Source organism: Narcine bancroftii, chromosome 5 (genome assembly GCF_036971445.1).
Source record: "Narcine bancroftii isolate sNarBan1 chromosome 5, sNarBan1.hap1, whole genome shotgun sequence".
Taxonomy (NCBI): Eukaryota; Metazoa; Chordata; class Chondrichthyes; order Torpediniformes; family Narcinidae; genus Narcine; species Narcine bancroftii.
The window spans coordinates 79081506-79101013 of NC_091473.1; the positions used below are offsets into that span (position 1 = coordinate 79081506).

The 19508-nt window shown below is 40.2% G+C and overlaps 1 protein-coding gene across 4 annotated transcripts in view; it reads left to right on the forward strand.

Annotated features, from left to right (window-relative positions):
- camsap2a (calmodulin regulated spectrin-associated protein family, member 2a) overlaps positions 1 to 19508 on the forward strand; it is a 213574-nt gene that overhangs the window by 176406 nt on the left and 17660 nt on the right. For 2 of the 4 annotated variants that reach the window (XM_069937939.1, XM_069937940.1), the window contains exons 11-15: positions 997 to 3157; positions 13132 to 13265; positions 14339 to 14556; positions 14916 to 14985; positions 17606 to 17631. In XM_069937939.1, coding sequence (XP_069794040.1) covers positions 997 to 3157; positions 13132 to 13265; positions 14339 to 14556; positions 14916 to 14985; positions 17606 to 17631 — 2609 coding nt within the window. The remainder of the gene's footprint in view (positions 1 to 996; positions 3158 to 13131; positions 13266 to 14338; positions 14557 to 14915; positions 14986 to 17605; positions 17632 to 19508) is intronic. The other 2 variants (XM_069937941.1, XM_069937942.1) reach the window with 1 other exon arrangement.

The window sequence follows — 19508 nt, forward strand, 5'->3', positions numbered from 1 at the left end:
AAGATAGGCGTTACATCTATCACACAAAGGACTAACATTAGGAAAGATACAGCTAATTTACCTTTCGACGTTCATTTGTTCATATGGTCATAAGCCTTTACCTCTGTTTTGAGATTTGAATCAGGTTTAGATGCACCCTGTCACATTAAAATAATTAAATATTAATGTACAAGATTCTGCTTTTAATTTCTGTTTATTATTCTCCCATCTACTGTTGTTAAATTTACAATATCATCATTTAAAGTACCAGTTATTGAAAATTTGCACATGTCATCAGGATTACATATATAAAAGCACAATGCTGGAGAAACTCAGGAGGTCACACAGAGTACTTTATATAGCAAAGATAAAGATACGTAACTAACGTTTTGGGCTTGAACCCTTCATTAAAATGTACACAGGTGCCTGAATGAAATGTTGGGGTGAAGGGCAGGGGGAGGGGCACAATCCCACTGGCAGGAGGTAATAGGTCGATAAGAGAGGGAGGGGTGAATGGAGAGAGAAGGGGGAGGAGAGCTAGAGGAAAGAAGACAGGGAATTGGAAGGGAGGCAGAACAGGGAGTAGGCAAGCAGAAACTGGAGAAGTTGATGTTAATGCCATCTGGTTGGAGAGTGCCCGGATGGAAAATTGGGTCTTGCTCCTCCAATTTACGGGTGGTCTTGGTTTGGCAGTGCGATGCCATGTACAGACATATCAGCATGGGAGTGGGGCACAGAACTGAAATAACCATGATTACATATATACTTGTTTATAGAGGGGGAACTAGTAACAGCGGTATTATTTGACTCAGTGTAAATTAATAAGAATAGATTTAAGGGTGCCAAAGTAGTAAGAAATCATTCTTGAATTAATGGCTCTTTGTATTTTAAATACACTGGATTTGCGTAACTAGTCTTTTTCAGGTTATTGAATTTGTTCCTGTAGCTAAATATATTTTATGAATTTAGTTCTTAAAATTAGAATAACCATTGCAAAACCTTGTTTTTCTTCAACAGATCCTTTCCCCAAGCAGTGTCATTCAATATACCCTTTGATTCAGACAAAAGTATTGATTCTTCCACCAAAACGAGCCGATCAATGATTAGATCAATTAGTAATGACAGTTTAATTTCAAACACTCCAAAACATTTGGTTAGCAATGAGTCTTTGCAGCCAATAAATGGGCAGAGCAACGGAACCGAAGAAACAAATGATTGTGAGAAGGTTAATAAAAGCCCAGCCAAGAGATCTGGTTCAGCCATGGACACTCTGCAAAGACGCCTCATGCGCAATGCAGCGTTGAATGGGCCAAAGGAAAATAGCTGTGATGTGGGAGATTATAGTCATCACAATGGGCCACCAAGCATTGAAGAAGCTCTGCAAATAATTCATGATGTAGACAAGCCTTATCTCGAACTTGAATCTGAGCATCTAGCTGATGGATTTTTCCTCCATGTTAAAAATGACAATGACATTACAGCAAAATGCACAATGAATCAAACCAGCAGCCTGAATTCTATTGCAGAGGTTAAGGGAGCTGCTAGCCCCTTGACTGATGATACTGAGGTGGACACAGGAATCCATGTCCCATCTGAAGATATTCAGGAAACAATTGATGAAGACTTTTCCTTGAGAGATTATACAGTTAGTATGGATTCAGATATGGAAGATACTTCCAAACCTTTTGACTCTGATCTGAGAAATGATGATCATAACACTTTAATTTCAGGCTCAATTTGTTTGACTGCAGCTTTACAAACTGGAAATGGCATTTCTCCAGGTTCAGCAATTAAAATGACCAGTTTTGCAGAACAAAAATTTAAAAAGTTGAACATCCCTGATGCCAGGTTGAGTAACAGTAGTTCCCAAAAGACTACCCCAGAGAGTTCAGAGCTTTGCACACCGGGTTTGATCTCCAGTTGTGAGTTACCCGAGTTAAGTCCAAATAAACTAACTAGAGATCCTGCTCAATTGCTTGCATCTGAAATGATTCATCTTAAAATGAAACTTGAAGAAAAGCGTCGAGCCATTGAAGCTCAGAAGAAGAAGGTTGAAGCTGCTTTCACTAGGCAAAGGCAAAAAATGGGCAGGACAGCTTTTTTGAATGTGGTGAGAAAGAAGGGTGATGAAATTTCTCCACTGAAAGAAGAACCGGGAGGTGAACATGGAGACAAATCTGGGAGTGGTGAAGAGAGACACTATTTAAATTCTGAGGAAATTGAAATGATGGATAACTCTGTCGATGATGATAGAGAGGATGTTCAGGCTTCAACCACAACAATTGAATCTGCAAAGCAAGTATCCTGGAACTTAAGTAGCCCCACAGAAGAAGCATTGGGTGATGTTGACATCGTGGAGTACAACAGATTAATTTCAAAAATGAATACAGCTCTGCATGCCCTGCAACAAGAGATGCAACGCTTGGCAAATCAACAAGAATTAATAATGCAGATGAGAGAACAAAAGCAACAACAAACATGGGTAATTTCTCCTCCTTCTCCTCAATTGTCTTCGCCACAAAAGCAAGTCAGAGAGCTTCGATCTTCTTCACGGTCAACCGGCTCGCAGTCTCCTTCCCTTTCCTCTTCAGGTGAATCTCCCCGTTCTACTCAACGATCTCCCCAAATTGTTCACAGAAGGTCTTCATATTCCCATATTAAAAACTCTAAATCAAGGCCAAATGAATTGAAGATAACACCATTAAATCGTGTACTCACACCCCCATGTTCTGTCGATCGTCTTCCTCATCTCAGGAAATTTGCTCCCAGCCAAACCCAGACCAGGTCATTTATCTTCCTTGGGGATGAAGAACCTGAGGAGTCTTCAAAAGCACAATGTGAGAAATCGACTAATGAGGCAGTGGAGCTACAGCCTGAGGAAAGTGAAGTGACAAATGAAAAGCCTTTAAAAGTAGAGAAAGAGGATTGTGAGCAGCCTGTTGAGTCTGAAATTTTGCAAATGCCTGTCATGCCGACAGAAAATTCTGGGCTTTTTGCAGACACTCCTACCAAAAGAAAATATCCTGTTGATCGGACAGTCAAGGCAAGCTTAATTGAAGTGTCCCTTTCTGAACTAAAGCTGTCCGAGGAGGAAGCAGATGGAGATGAAGCAAATAATGGTGATGCTGGAAAGGAACATTTTGAAGAACAGAAATTGTGTTGTGGGTTCTTTTTTAAAGTAAGTGGCAATTATTTTTGCTTTTGTTGAATTAAAAATGTATGAATAATTGGAACAAGTGAAGAGGGTAGTTTTCAATGTTTTTTACACTGTGATCCAACTTCAACAGCAACTTCCTTTATTAATCAAGTATCAATCCGTGCCTGAAGTTGTTGTAATGTTTTTGCATGAATAACATTCTATTGGCTTTATAATATTGCCAACAGATTTTGATGAGTATAACAATTTTTAATGTTTTATATGATTTTATTTGCATGTAGTTATAACTTCTGCATATCATTGCCTCAGTTTTAATTTGATTTGATATTACCATTTTCTAAAGACTGTTTAAAACTGTAAGATCTCACTTCAATTCAATATGATTTCATGGAATATCCTTGCCAGTTTTTTAATGTATCATTTTCTGATTCATGAACGTCAACTGTTTTCTCACCTCATCCATATTCTGTTTTTTTGTAAATATCTAGAGTATTTGTTTTGATCTTAAAAGCAAAGAGTTGCTCTAGTCAATTAAAAGCACAAGTTCATTATCTTCAGTCAATCCTTTACAATGTATATTGAAACTGATTAGAGCTCTAGAATCCTAGGCAAAAAGTCTTTCAGCCCAAAGTGCACAATTAATGGATAGCCGATTGTTTAAAAATCCTATTAGGAAGCAGGGAGACAAAGACAAGAGGTAGGTAGCTGAGTGACAGGAGGGGAAAGGGAAGGGGAAGATATTGTAGTGGAGAGCAACCCTGTGGCTGTTCCCCTCAACAATAAGTATACAGTTTTGGATACATTTGGGGGGGGTAACAATCTACCAGGGACAGGTCATAGAGGACGGAGTCTGGCTCTTTGGCTAAAAAGAGAAGGAGAGAGAAGAGAGCAATAGTGATTTGGGATTCAATAGTTAGGTGAACAGATGGGAGGTATGTTGCCTCATTGGTGCCAGGGTCAGGGACATTTCTGATCGAGTCCACAGCATTCTCAAGCAAAAGGATGAGCAGCCAGATGTTGTGGTCCACCATGGTACCAATGACATTGAAAGGAGTAGGGATGATATTCTTAAATCTGAAAACCAGCACCTCAAGGGTGGTAATTTTGGGATTGCTGCCTGTGCCACATGCCTGCAAGGGTAGGAATAGGAAGTTACAGCAATGTATGGCTGAAGAATTGGTGCACGGGACAGGGTTTGATTTGTGGATCATTGGGATCTGTTCTGGTCTGAACTGTACAAAAAGGAAAGGTGCACCTGAACTAGAGAGCAACCAATATCCTAGAGAGAGTTCAAACTAGTTTGGCAGGGGGATGAAAATGAAAATGTGAGGGCAGAAAATAGGACAGAAGGTGTTTTGGGTTTGTGAGGAAGGACAGGCGGGGAGGAGCCATAAATGTAGTTTGTTGGAACAGAGCATGGATCAGGACATGGAATTCTGATGTTGTAGCAGTTACAGAGACCTGGCTGATGGAAGGACAGGATTGGCTGTTGCAGGTACCGGAGTTTAAGCATTTAAAAAGGGATAGGGTGGGGGGGGGGGGTGCTCTGTAATTAGTAAGGGATTGCTTATGGTGAAATGTGAATGGACAAAGTTTGAAAACCACTGTTTTAATTGTACCTAATTGACTCATTATGTGCATGGTTTCATAACTCAAAAGGAAATGGGTTTTCTCAAGCAAAATATATCAGTAACACTCACAACCCACCTTAAGCAGTCCATACTAATCAGAGAGCACCTATGGCATACGAATTACTTAAAGTGGTATGTGTGTTGAAAGAAAAAAGTTTGAAAACCACTGCTGTAAAGGGAATGACTGCTGAATCAGTGTGGGTTGAAGTCAGAAATAGGAAGGGAGCAATCATTGCCCTTGGGATACTGAGGAGCAGATAAATAGGCAGATTTTGGAATGGTACAGAAACTACAAGGTTGTTGTTATGGGAGACTTCAACTTCCAAAATATTGACAAGAAGGATAGATGAGCAGAATTTGTCAGATGTGTCCAGTCCAAGTAGGATTCTATACATAGTAATGTAGACCATCCAACTAGAGGAAAGGCCATACTGGATCTAGAACTGGCTAATAAACCTGATCAGGTGACAGTCCTCCAGGTGGGGTAGCTTTTCGGTGACAGTGACAACAATTCCTTGAGCTTTAACATAGCTATGGACAAGGATAAAAGCAGACAAAATGGTAAAGTGTTCAATTGGGGAAAGGCTAATTAGAAGGAAATGAGGTAGGAACTAAGGAAAGTAAATTGGGAGCAGATGTTTTCAGGAGAAAGCACAAAAGTAATGTGGAGAATGTTTAGGGACCACTTATGTGGAGTTCTGGATAGGTTTGTCCCACTGAAACAGAGAAAAGAAAGTAGGAAAAGGGAACCATAGTTGACAAAAAAAAGGTGAGGCAGCTAGATGAGGAAGAAGGAAGCATAGATTATATTTGGGAAGCAAAACACAGGAAGGGTTTATGAGAATTGTATGGTAGCCAGGAAGGAACTTAAGAAAGACAGGAACCATTAGCAGAAACAATTCAGCGAGATCCAGATGTCAAGGGATTCAGGGTTAACCAGGAGGAATATAAGATTAATTTATTTGCAGATGATGTATTTGATAGAACAAATAATTTCATTACAGAAATTTTACTCAAAATTAGAAGTGTATGGGAAATTCTCGGGTTATAAAATAAATTGGGATAAAAGCGAAATTTTCTGCTTAAGGGCGAGAACTATAATCAATGCCAAAGAAATACTCAATTTAAATGGCTGCTAAATGGGATAAAATATTTAGGGATTAAAACAGATAATAATTTATATAAATTAAATCATCTCCCCTTACTTAAGGTTGAAGAAGATTTGAACAGGTAGTTGGCTCTGCCAATAACTTTAGTTGGTAGAGTCAATTGTGTAAAAATGAATATATCTCTAAGAGTACAATATCTCTTTCAGACTTTGCCCATTCCATTGCCTCAGTTTTTTTTTCAAGAACTAATTAAACATGTCAGAAAATGACTTTGGAAAGGTAAGGTGACTAGGGTCTCCATAGAAAAATTAACATGGAAATATGAGCTTGGAGGTATTCACAAGGGAGAAGGATATGGAATTGTGTAGGATTAGTGAGGCAAAAGGGGTAATTATGGAAAACATAGGGATAAGGAAAGAGGGGGTGCTGGACCTTCTGAGGCCTATAAAGATGGATAAGTCTCAGGGTCCCGATGGATTTTCCCCAGGACCTTGAGGGAAGTCAGAGAGGAAATAGCAGAGGCTCTGACAGTGATTTTTCAACAGTCACTGGAGGAAGGTGTGGTTCCAGAGGATTGGCGTGTTGCAAATGTGGTTCCTCTGTTTAAAAAGAGCTCCAGGTGTAGGCCCAGCAATTATCGGCCAGTAAGTTTGACGTCAGTGTTGGGTAAACTATTGGAAAGTATTCTTAGGGATAATATGTATAAGTACCGAGAGGGGCAGGGATTGATCAGGGACACTCAACATGGGTTTGTGAGAGGAAGATCATGCTTCACAAATCTTGTTGAATTTTTTGAGGAAGTGACCAGTAGGGTTGATAAGGGTAGAGCAGTAGATGTAGTCTATCTGGATTTCAGTAAGGCTTTTGATAAGGTTCCACATGGAAGGTTGTTGAGGAAGGTTCAGGCACTAGGGATTAACGTTGAGATCATCAGATGGGTTCAATGGTGGCTAGAAGATAGGTGACAGAGAGACATGGTGGATATCTGTCTATCAGGATGGAGGCCAGTGACAAGCGGTGTGCCTCAGGGATTGGTGTTGGGCCCTTGTTGTTTATCATTTACATTAATGATTTGGATGATGGAGTGGTAAATTGGCTGAGTAAATATGTGAACGATACAAAAATAGGGAGAGTTGTGGATAGTCAGGATGGTTTTCGGGAACTGCAGAAGGATTTGGACTGCTTAGAGGAGTGGGCTGAAAGGTGACAGATGGAGTTTAATGTAGATAAGTGAAGTGCTTCATTTTGGGAAAAATAATCAAAACAGGATATATGCGGTGAAGGGGAGGGCATGAGGAATGCAGAGGAACAGAGGGATCTTGAAGAAATGGTTCATTGTTCTTTGAAGGTGGATTCTCATGTAGATAGGGTGATGAAGAAGCCTTTTGGTATGCTGGCCTTTGTAAATCAAAGCATAAAATATAGGAGCTGGGAGGTGATGTTGCGACTGTTCAAGGCATTGGTGAGGCCAAATTTGGAATACTATGTGCAGTTCTGGTCCCCAAATTATAGGAAGGGTATCAGTAAGGTAGAGAGGGTGCAGAGAAGATTTACTAAAATGTTGCCTGGATTGCAGTATTTAGAATACAAAGAAAGATTGAGTAGACTGGTTCTTTATTCATTAGAGCATGGAAGGTTGAGGGGGGGATTTGGTAGAGGTATATAAAATTATGAGGGAGATAGATGGAGTAGATGCGAATAGGCTCTTCCCCTTGAGGATAGGTGAGATTGGAACGAGGGTTCATAAGTTAAGGGTTAGGGGGCAGAAATTTTGAAATAACCTAAGAGGAAGCTTCTTCATTCAGAGAGTGGTGGCTGAGTAAAATGACCTTCCGGAAGTGATGGTTGCAGCAGGGTCAATTCTGTCATTTAAGAGAGGGTTGGATGAGTACATGGATGTGAGGGGACTGGTGGGTTATGGAGAGGGAGCAGGTAGATGGGACTAGTGGAGTTCACTTAAATCGGTGCAGACTAGAAGGGTCGTAATGGCCTGTTTCCATACTGTAATTGTTATATGGTTTACAACTCCCAAACATAAAAAATTATTATTGGGCAGCCCAAGCTAAATGTCTTACTTCCCTATTTGAGGGAGGAGATAAGTCTTCATTGGGGAAAATAGAATTGCATAAAGTGGGAGAGAAGAGAGCAGAGGATTTTATATATCAATGGGACTCAAAATTAATATCTTGTGAGAAAGAGCCCCCTTGTTAAAACATATAATTAATATTTGGAGCAAAATAAATTACCAAATGGAGACTAAAGGGGGAATATCTCCAAAAGCACCCTAACTCAGAATAGACATACCCTTAGGTAATAACATTTTGGATACCTGGTCGCGAAAAGGGATCAGGTTTGTCGAGGATTATTATGAACAGGGGAAACTCGTCATTTGAACAATTAAAAAACAAGTATGGTTATGCCAAAAATATAATATTCTGTAGCAACTACTCCAGTAGAGCTACTAAATCAATTCACCAGACACAGTCAGCTAAGAATGTTTATTCAAACTTGCCTCCTCTTTTGTATCACTTCCGGCCCGGACACCCGGGATTGGAAGTGATGTCATCACGTGCCTTAGACACACCCAAAGGGTCCGTGGCTTAAAGTGAAGATGACGAGAACCCTACACCATCTTGTAGGTGAGTGCCTAACTCACTAGTGCACTGCAATTTGGTCCGCAGCGCTGCGTGGCAGTTTGGCCCGCTGAGTTATGCAGCCGCTCAACCCACTACACCCTGATATTTTCAGTTAAGAGCATATTTAAGGGATAAACATGGCCTGACAATGACTCTGATTCGAAAGAGAAAGTGCAATGTTGTGGAGGCTATGATCTGAAAGGGAAGCAGAAAGAAATTTACTTCAGCAATGTGTTTATTACTTCAGAGGGAACCCCTAAACAGGGGGTTCATAAGTCTAGACAGAGATGGGAATCAGTCTTAAATATAAGTAATGGTGATCAAAGCTGGTCTGATTGATGTCGGGATTGTATGACAAACACAATAAATTTAAGATACAGATTGCTGTATTATAATTTATTGCACCAGCTATGTCTCACACTGCAAAAATTAAATAAATTAAAATCAGATATTTCTGATCAATGCTTTAGGTGAGGAGATGGGAACTTTTTTAAACTTTCAACTTGGGGATGTTTCAATGTAAGATCCTTTTGGGTAGATCTGGGGAAACTGTTAGAGCAAATTACAGGAATTCAGTTTCCACAGAACGCAGAACTATTCCTACTGGGGAAATATTGCCAGTGTAAACCTAAAATGAGGTTGTCCCAACATCAAACAGTATTTGTCAAGATCGCATTGGCAGTAGCCAGAAAACATATACGGTTACTTGGAAGTCTGATTCACAACTAGGGACAGTCTATTGGAATGTGTACCCCTTGAGAAGATTACCTATAACTTAAGAAAAAAGTATGGCATGTTCTTAAAAACATGGTAGCCATATCTATGAAATGTAGCAGCAATTTTTTATTGTGCCCTATCTCATCCATGAGACCTACACTAGTGACCCCTCGAGATTCAGATGAATTATGAAATTGTGAAACTTTCTGGGTAGATGATGGATCCCTGACAATCCCTCTTTCTCCCTTTCCTTTTCTCTCTTTCTTCTCTTCACTTTTTCTTTTGGACTTTCTTCTTGGGAGGGTGGGGGATTAAAGCCATCATGTATCATAGATCATTATTTTTACTCTACAATTTTTTTCTTTGTTTTTGTTGATTGCACGTTTGGCTTTAAAAACATAAATAAAATATTCAAAAAAAAGAAAAGCCAGAAGAGGCTTGAATGGGGCATGAGAAGGCCTTGGCAAGTAGGATTCGGGAAAACCCCAAGGCATTCTATGCGTACGTGAAGAACAGAAGGATGACAAGAATGGAGGTTGGGGAGATCCTAAATGAATACTTCAGTATTCACAAGAGAAAAGGACCTTGGTCAAGGTGAGGTCAGAATAGAACAAGTTTTTTGTGCTGAACCTCAATGAGATTAGGAAAGAGGAAGTGTTGGATCTTCTTAGAAACATTCAGATTGCTAAGTCCCTGAGGCCAGATGAGATGTACTCTAGGTTACTGTGGGTAGGTAGGAAAGAGATAGTAGGGGATTTGCCAATGATCTTTGCATCCTCCTTGGCCATGGGGGTGGTGCAGGATGATTGGAAAATGGCAAATATAGTCTACTTGTTTAAAAAAGGTAATAAGGGAGAACTATAGACTAGTGAGTCTTGCATCAGTGGTGTGCAAACTATTGAAGAAGATTCTTAAGGACAGGATTTCTGAGTATTTGGAGAAGTACAGTCTTATTGGGGATAGACAGCATGGTTTTGTGAGGGGAAGTGATTCCTCATAAGCATAATTGACTTTTTTGAGGAGATAACAAAAGAAATTGATGAAGGTAGGATGGTTGATGTGGTGTATATGGATCTTAGTAAGGCATTTGACAGGGTCCCACATGAGAGACTCATTCAGAAAGTCATGAGGCATGGGATCCATGGAATCTTGGCTATGAAGATTCAGAATTGACTTGCCCGTAGAAAGCAGAGAGTAGTAGTGAACAGAAACTATTCTGCCTGGAGGTCAGTCACTAGTGGGGTTCTGGAGGGATCTGTTCTAGGACCCCTGCCTGCTCTTTGTGATTTTTATAAATAGTCTCGATGAAAAAGCAGAAGGATTGCAGATGCAGTAAGTTTGCAGATGTTACAAAGGTTGGAGAAGTTGTGAACAGTGCTGAAGGTTGTCATATGTTACAAATGTGGGTATAAGATTGTCAAATTGATATTATTCTCATATTATAAATGATGCTTAAAATTTAAACCATTTTAATCTTATATTATGACCACAACGGATACAGAGTTGGGTGGAAAAGTGACAAATGGAGTGCAATCCGGAGAAGTGTGAGATGATGCATTTTGGAAGGTCAAACTTGAAGATTGAGGACAGGGTTAAAGATTGGATACTTAACAGTGTGGATTAATGGAGGGACCTTTGGGTCCAAATCCATACATCTGTCAAGGTTGCCATGTAGGTTGATGGGATAGTTAAGAAGGTCCATTATCTGCTGGGCTTCATTAGTTGGAGGACTGAGTTCAAGAGGTCGTGTTGCAACTCTACAAATTTCTGGTGAGACCACACTTAGAGTATTGTGTTCAGTTCTGGTCACCTCATTATCAGAAGGATATGGAAACCACTAAACAGGGTGGATGCAAAGGAGGTTTACCAGGATGTTGCCTGGATTGGAAAATAAGTCTTATGAGGTAAGGTTAGCAGAGCTGGGACTTTTCTCTTTGGAGTGAAGAAGGATGAGAGGTGACTTTATAGAGGTCCACAAGATTCTGAACCATAGATAAGGTAGACAGCCATTGCCTTTTTCCCAGGGCGGGAGTCGCAATCACCAGAGGACATCTCCACAAAGTGAAGGGAGGAAAGTTCAGGGGAGAGATCAGGTGTAAGTTTTTTTAACATCGAGAATATGGGTGCCTGGAATCCCTTGCCAGGGATAGTGGTGGAGGCTGAAACATGGACATTTAAGAGACTCTTAGAGAGACACATTGATGAAAGAAAAATAAAGGTTTATAAGAAGGGCTTAGTTTAAAAAAATTTTTTGGTAGGAATATAAAGGTCGACGCATTATCAAGGCCTGCATGAGCTGTACTGTGCTGTAGTGTTCTATTTTCTCTAAACATTTCAAATCCTTGGCTCCAAAGAGCCAATTGCCATTCCCATCCTCTATCTTGCATTTATCTTGTGTTTCTTTTGAAGTGGATACCTATTGAAGTAAGTACTGTATTTTGTAAATGTGTGGTTAATTGAACTAACACAATCAAATAAAAATTGTGTGATCTGCTTCCTATTACCCAGTGCTCCAGTCGTCAAACTCTAAGAATGAACCATTGTATTTTTGTTCATCGTTTCAAATATAATTGCAAATTTACAGCTAATTTTCTAATTCATTGTGGTCATAATACAAGATTAAAATGGTTTAAATTTTAACCATCATTTATAATATGAGAATAATTTCAATTTGTCAATCCTATACCCACGTTTGGCAGCTTAATTTGAAGGATCAGGATTTTTGCCAAGACTCCCTTAAGGGTATTGTAAGTTTATCACCAGTTTAGTGTATATCAAAAGAAGAAAATCCAAAGGTTCCACTTATTGTTTTTTAATAATAAAATTAAAATGTAATATATATGATATACTTCAACTTTTGTCTGCTGTTGCCCTGCACTCCTAGCAATAAGATAGAGAGAAGCAAAAGAGAGTCCCTTCAGAGATATTGAATATCCATAAATTTGCCTCCAGTGCTCCCACAGTCTCTGCAGATGCAGAGACCAGTTCAGATCATCAGCCACCTGATCTCCATATCCAAACCTCTGGAATAATCAGAAAGACCAGCATCTGAGGCCCTCTGGGAGCTCTTCTTGGCCTCAGCACCCTCTCAAATCCGACTCTGATACCTGGTTCACATATGCCAGTCTCCAGCAGCCCACAGAATGATGAGGATCCTTCGAGTGCAAGTCGTCAGCAGCCCACAGTGTAGGTCCTTCAGCCACTGAACCCCTCGCTGGTCCACTGCCATGTCACCATCCTGTAGGGTCATCTCCTATGCTTCTTCTCCACATAGATTTGGGGGTGGGGGGGGGGTGTTTGTTCTGCCCATTTCTGGTGTCCCACAAAGTCTGCAACCTCTCGTGGTATGCTGCCCACCATCTTGGGCACAAACTCCAAGGTTGCAGCATGTAAAAAAAAAAGAAACCATTGGCCCCTTGAACAGGCCATATAAAGCCTGTACAGAGCCCTCAGCATTAGGTCTGGGCAGTAAGACTTTGCTGAGCAGTGTTGGGTCTCCATTACCTCCTCCCATGGTTCTCTGGCAGCGCTGCTCTTACAACAGCTCTGGGAGCTGTGCCATTTTAGTTTCATGTGGGAAATCTTCAAAAATTATGGATGTGAGAAAATGTCATGGTATCTTTGATCTTGATGACTAAACTTCAACCTGTATTGTCAAGAAAATCCATGTTGAGCTGTTGTTGCTAGGTGAGAGATTGATTCCCATGCACGTCCTGACAATTCACAGCCTTCCAGAAGGCTTGGTACTCATTATAGGTTGAGATATCTGATGGTTTTGGTAGATACCCATACTGTGTTCTGGTCAACTGGTTTCTTCCAATATCAAATAATATGAGCTCAAACTGTTGAAGTGAAATGGAGACTGAAAACCATGAATGCCTAATGAAATATTCTTTTTGAAGGATGATCAGAAAGCTGAAGAAATTGCATTGAAACGAGCAGCACTCTTGGAGAAACGCATGAGGAGGGAGAAGGAAAAACAGATCAGGCAACAGCAGTTGGAAGCAGAGCTGGAAGAGAAGAAGGAAGAAGCTAGGTACTGCACGCATATGATTTTGGAAAATCTCTGCATTTCTTAACTATGTATAATTTGCATAATAATATAAGTCAGTGACTATAATAGAATGTGCTATATGTCAATTTCTTTCATATTCCAGAAATGAGCTGCAACTTGTACTTGTGTATGTATCCTTAAAAATATTCCCAAACCATGGGTGACAAAATCAACTGAGGCCACATTTACCCTGTCCACTCTCTTGTCAAAATAAATTCTTCCCCATTGTTAGGCCTTGCTAATTGGATGTGAAATCAAGAAATAATTTTTTTAGAGAAATAAAAGATATATTAATAATTACTTATTAAACTAAAAAAAACTGTAGAAATTGTTCCATTTTTTAAAAAAAACTGCTGTAGATCTGATGTTACAAACAATGATTTATAATCTGACAAATAGTTTAATAAAAATTCAATGAGACTGTTTTCTTTGAACCATTGAGAAGTTTCAGTCCCTTATTCTGCTACCATTTGATTTAATGTGCAATGGACTGTGCTTATTACAAGGACTACAGTAATTATATGCAATAGAGCTCCATCCAGGTCGATCCATTTTCTTCAATGTTTCCCCAGACAAGAATGGGGAGCTAAATTGAATGCAATGGAAGAACCGGGCAACAGTGGTAATCTCTGGAAATGTTTTCCTCTCATGAATGACTATAGTGCTTCATGTTAATGGTCTAATTTCTGAAACAGAAGGTTTAAGTCCTTCAGAAATTACATCTTCATAGCTAATCTTACATTTGGTGTACTTTTGGAGGTGAATTCTTGAAGTGAGAGATATTAAAACAAATTTTTATCCTGTCTTGGGTAAAAGATCCTATCGCCCTTTTTTTAAGTAAGGTGTGTTCGCCTGATGTCTTGAACAAAATAATGTGATATATACATAGTTTTTTAAAACTCCCTATGAATACTATTACTGCTTTGCAGCATCCATATTGGCTACTGAGTTTTTTTTTGCTTAATGAGATGCCTCTGTTCAGAACGATATCCCAAAAGTATTTCAAAGTCTTCTTGTAAGGGGTATGCTTACAATGTATCTCAAACATATCACAGAATCAAAGCTGAAGAAGAGCGACAAAAGAAGGAAGATGAAAGGTCACGCAGAGAGTTCATTAAACAAGAATATCTGAGGAAAAAGCAGTTGAAACTCATGAAAGATATGGATAATGTGATAAAGCCTCGTCCTACCAGTTTGAAACTGAAGAAGGCTCGTCCGAGGTCTTTTCGAGAGGATTCGTCAAGTCCACGAACACCTGTCAGATCATCAGCAGGTAACTAATAGATCTTTTTGAGGACGTTGTTCCTTTGGAGTTTCTGCCAATTGTAAATAATTTCCAGAGTCTCTTTGTGTCATTTGTGCATCCCCAATATAGAAAACTAATTGGCCATACAAATCAGGCTAAAGATGCACAGAAGATCCAGAAATGAAAAGATGTGTACAGTAATGGATTTTGCATTCAAATTGTTATCTATCTCTCTCTTGCTCTCTCTTACTTCATCCCTGTCACGTCAGATATTGGTCTTTTCATTTTACAGAAATTAGTGAACATTTCTTGAAAGATGTAAACCATGAACTTGCTGTTTATCATTTTTATGCCTGTATAAGATCTTGGTACTCATTATTTTGCAGTATCCTGTCTATCTTTGGCATCACTGAACACAGATGTTGACAGTGTACATTCAGGAAAAAAATCTCCCAGGTAAGAATCATCATATTGGACACAATTCTTTAACGTTAAGACAATGTTTGTTTTGCTATTCAGAGAACAGATTTGAATACCTCTGTGAAATTAGCTATAATTTGTCCAGTAGTGATTTGCTGTTTAACTATGTTTGATTATTCGTCCAATGCTTTTTAGAACTCTTTAAGTATGCTAACATTACTATGTACATGTTTTCTTTTGTTTAGTAAAGAATTAAGTTTACTTAGTCAGGTATAATTTTTTATTGTTTAGAAACTGCTTCAAAAAATAACCTAATTCCTGAAATGAAGACTTAAGAAAGAACATTTACATATACAAATGAACAACAAGATGTCACTTTCGCACAAACAAAGATAGCGTAGCAGCGGCTACACTGCTAACTGAAGGATCGCACAACCAGACGGGTTGAGCTCAGTGAGCAAAAACTGATTTATTGCATGCTGCCTGGCTGGTCTTATACTCCCAGCCTGAACCTGGCTGAGAACCGCGCTGGGGGGCCCCGACATCACCGGGGCGTCACGTGGGTCACCAAGCGCGGGCTTCTGAGCCCGGTGCCGAGGTCGGGAGGAAACCCCCGACGGCGCCATTTTGGCGGCTGCCCTGCCACGTGCGTGACAAGCGGTGGCGGTTCACCTGCCTAATGGCGTACCGCCACAATAGCCTATTATTACCAAATATCACTCCAATAATAAAATTGAGTAAATATACGTTTAGGAAGCAGATCAAGCAGATGTAATCATTGAGAAGTTAATACTGAATTCTCTTGCACCATTTGACAAACATGCCCTTTCTGAACAATTTGTACATTCCAACTCTTGGTCCATAGCCTTGTAGGTGATAGCATATCAGTTTAATCTCAGGCTTTTTGTATCTTAACTATGTTTCAGGCCCCTTTGCTCTTCAGATGTTAATAGATTTGCTCATTTAAATGTGCAGTTAGTCATGTGGTTCCAAACAATCATTTGGTAGGGTCTGTTTATAAGAACAATTACTCTGCTTTAAATGGAAATGATTTGTTGAAATCTTTTGGAATGCAGAATTCTGGTCAATTATCTACTTAAGAATGCATTTTAAATGATCAGCAATCTGCATAACAAGTCAACATTGTCTCAATATTTTGAATGGTTTGTGACCCATCCTAATAAGTGTAATCTAAAGAGATTGTTTAAAATTTACTGCTGTTGTGTTTGGGAATGCATCAGGTTCGGTGGGTTCACAGAGAGATAAATCTGTTCACAAGTGTTACAATTAAAGGTAACTTTATTGAACACATGAGAGATAAAGAGGGGAAGATATCAAATGATACTTAATTACTCTACTAATAAATAATGATATAGACATTCAAATCAGACTCAGGTTGAACTCCAATACCAGTGGCCGCCTATCCTCTACGTGCTATTAGACAAAAACTATACAGTAATGGTACAAGCAGGCACATCGAGCAAAAGGGACTCCCATACTCGTGGCTGCTTACCCTATCACACTCTCCCATACATGTATACACTTCACAGACAGGGACTTTCAAACACAATCCTGATTCCCTGTACCAATGGGGGTGTGGCCCTCTGCAGGCACTAATCTATTACGGTATCATGGTTCAACTCACTGCAGTGCACACCTTACCCATGACTCCTCCAGCGATGTCCACATTAGCACCCTGGCATGGAGCAATGTCCCGGATTTGGACCAAGAGGCAGAGAGAGAGAAATGTGCAATGCATCGATGTTTTATACTGTTCTGAGTTGGGCGTCTGACCTATGATGACACCAAGTCATTTAAATGAGCCAACGGTAAGGTGTGCCAGAGTCTAACTTTGATTGGCAGGTGATGTGACTTCCAAATAAGTTTCAGGCAGGGAGGTCATGTGATCCTCTGCATTCCACGATGTTCCAATCAGAGAAGCCACGTCTTCCTCCACAATCCACATATAAGTGCACCCCTTGGTAGTCACATCACTTGCCAGTCACTACAGACACAATGAATAGCTGGTTTCTAAACTGTAAAAATGTGTCTAAAACTATGCAAATCAAGTGGTTTGATATATACACAAGTGCCTTCCATTTGATGGACAAGGCATGTTACAAAACTCAATGACAATGCCTCACCAGCCACCCCCCCCCCCCCCCCCCCCCACCTGCTCCACTGACCAAACAGGGTCGTTGTGTTCCTGATAGAGGAGGGTGCTGTGAAGAAAGAAAATTGTCTGTTCACTGACTCACGTCTCTGGTTTCTCCAGCTTAGCTGGTATATCTGTACACCTTTATCACCAATGTCTGTAAGAAGGCAGTGCAAGGTCATCCATAAGATGCCAAAACCCTCTTTAGGCTCGTGCATCCCACGCCTTCCTTTCACATTTGGGCTCTCTCTCAGCACAGAGCACAGATGCCTATTGCCGTTATCCCTTGGTGAGGCAGGGAACAGGCTGGCAGGCATGTATCCAGGGTGTATCCGTATTCTCATGGGAGCATCCCGTTTTACTGGGCTGTTGTCTGACACCAGGATGCCATTCATGCTCATGTTTCCTTTAAACGGGTTTTAAGAGTTAAAATGTATTTCTTTCAAGCAGATTAGTTTATGACTTTCAAGAAGATTGTTTTCATATTCTTTGTCTCCATAGTAACAGTCTTCGACCCAAGGTTACAGGTGGGTTTTCAACCATCTTAGAGAGATATTTTAGTTTTCTTTTTAAAATATTTTAATTAATATTTAAAGTATGAACAATATAATTAAACAATGGCAGCATAATTAAAATAAAAGGAAAAAATGTTCTTTTTCCCAAATATGAACGCAATTCAAAAATCCAGAGCACATTGGTAATAGTCTTGTCTTTGGCTTGGCTTCGCGGACGAAGATTTATGGAGGGGGTAAATGTCCACGTCAGCTGCAGGCTCGTTTGTGGCTGATAAGTCCGATGCGGGACAGGCAGACACGGTTGCAGCGGTTGCAGGGGAAAATTGGTTGGTTGGGGTTGGGTCTTGGGTTTTTCCTCCTTTGCCTTTTGTCAGTGAGGTGGGCTCTGTGGTCTTCTTCAAAGGAGGTTGCTGCCCGCCAAACTGTGAGGCGCCAAGATGCACGGTTTGAGGCGATATCAGCCCACTGACGGTGGTCAATGTGGCAGGCACCAAGAGATTTCTTTAAGCAGTCCTTGTACCTTTTCTTTGGTGCACCTCTGTCAAGGTGGCCAGTGGAGAGCTCGTCATATAACACGATCTTGGGAAGGCGATGGTCCTCCATTCTGGAGACGTGACCCACCCAGCGCAGCTGGATCTTCAGCAGCGTGGACTCGATGCTGTCGACCTCTGCCATCACGAGTACTTCGACGTTAGGGATGAAAGCGCTCCAATGAATGTTGAGAATGGAGCGGAGACAACGCTGGTGGAAGCGTTCTAGGAGCCGTAGGTGATGCCGGTAGAGGACCCATGATTTGGAGCCGAACAGGAGTGTGGGTATGACAACGGCTCTGTATACGCTTATCTTTGTGAGGTTTTTCAGTTGGTTGTTTTTCCAGACTCTTTTGTGTAGTCTTCCAAAGGCGCTATTTGCCTTGGCGAGTCTGTTGTCTATCTCATTGTCGATCCTTGCATCTGATGAAATGGTGCAGCCGAGATAGGTAAACTGGTTGACCGTTTTGAGTTTTGTGTGCCCGATGGAGATGTGGGGGGGCTGGTAGTCATGGTGGGGAGCTGGCTGATGGAGGACCTCAGTTTTCTTCAGGCTGACTTCCAGGCCAAACATTTTGGCAGTTTCCGCAAAACAGGACGTCAAGCACTGAAGAGCTGGCTCTGAATGGGCAACTAAAGCGGCATCGTCTGCAAAGAGTAGTTCACGGACAAGTTTCTCTTGTGTCTTGGTGTGAGCTTGCAGGCGCCTCAGATTGAAGAGACTGCCATCCGTGCGGTACCGTATGTAAACAGCGTCTTCATTGTTGAGGTCTTTCATAATAGTATATCAAAGCATAACATCAAAACAATCCAACTCAGAGGAGAAAAAAGGAAAGAAAGAAAAGATGAAATTATAAATTCTTTTCAAGAAAGTTATAGTTTCTTTTTTATTAAAAATGTTTACAATTTTCTTTCCTTCTCTTCTCCTTCTATAATAATTCTATAATAATTTTATCAAGGTTATCAAAGGTCCAGACGGTTCATACGTCTAAAGTTAAATTATCTTGTTTTTATTAAATAAATCCTCTCTGTGACGAATGCAAAATTTTTGATGCTACATTGATTAACATGTTCTGGACTCCCCCCCCCCCTCCCCCAGTCTAGAAAAATATTAGAAAGGAATTTTTCAAACTTTATTTCTGATTCTCAAGCTTAAATTAGATCCTTGACCTTTATTCAGATCATTTCAAGATGATGTTGTTTTACTGACTCCAACTCAAATCCGAATTTATCTTTTACTTTATTGAACATGCATTTTTTATTAAATGGAAAGACAATACTCCACCTAAGATTCAAATATTAACTTCCAAAAATTGAGTGGCCTATTTATGGATTATTATCATAACCTAAAGAATTAGG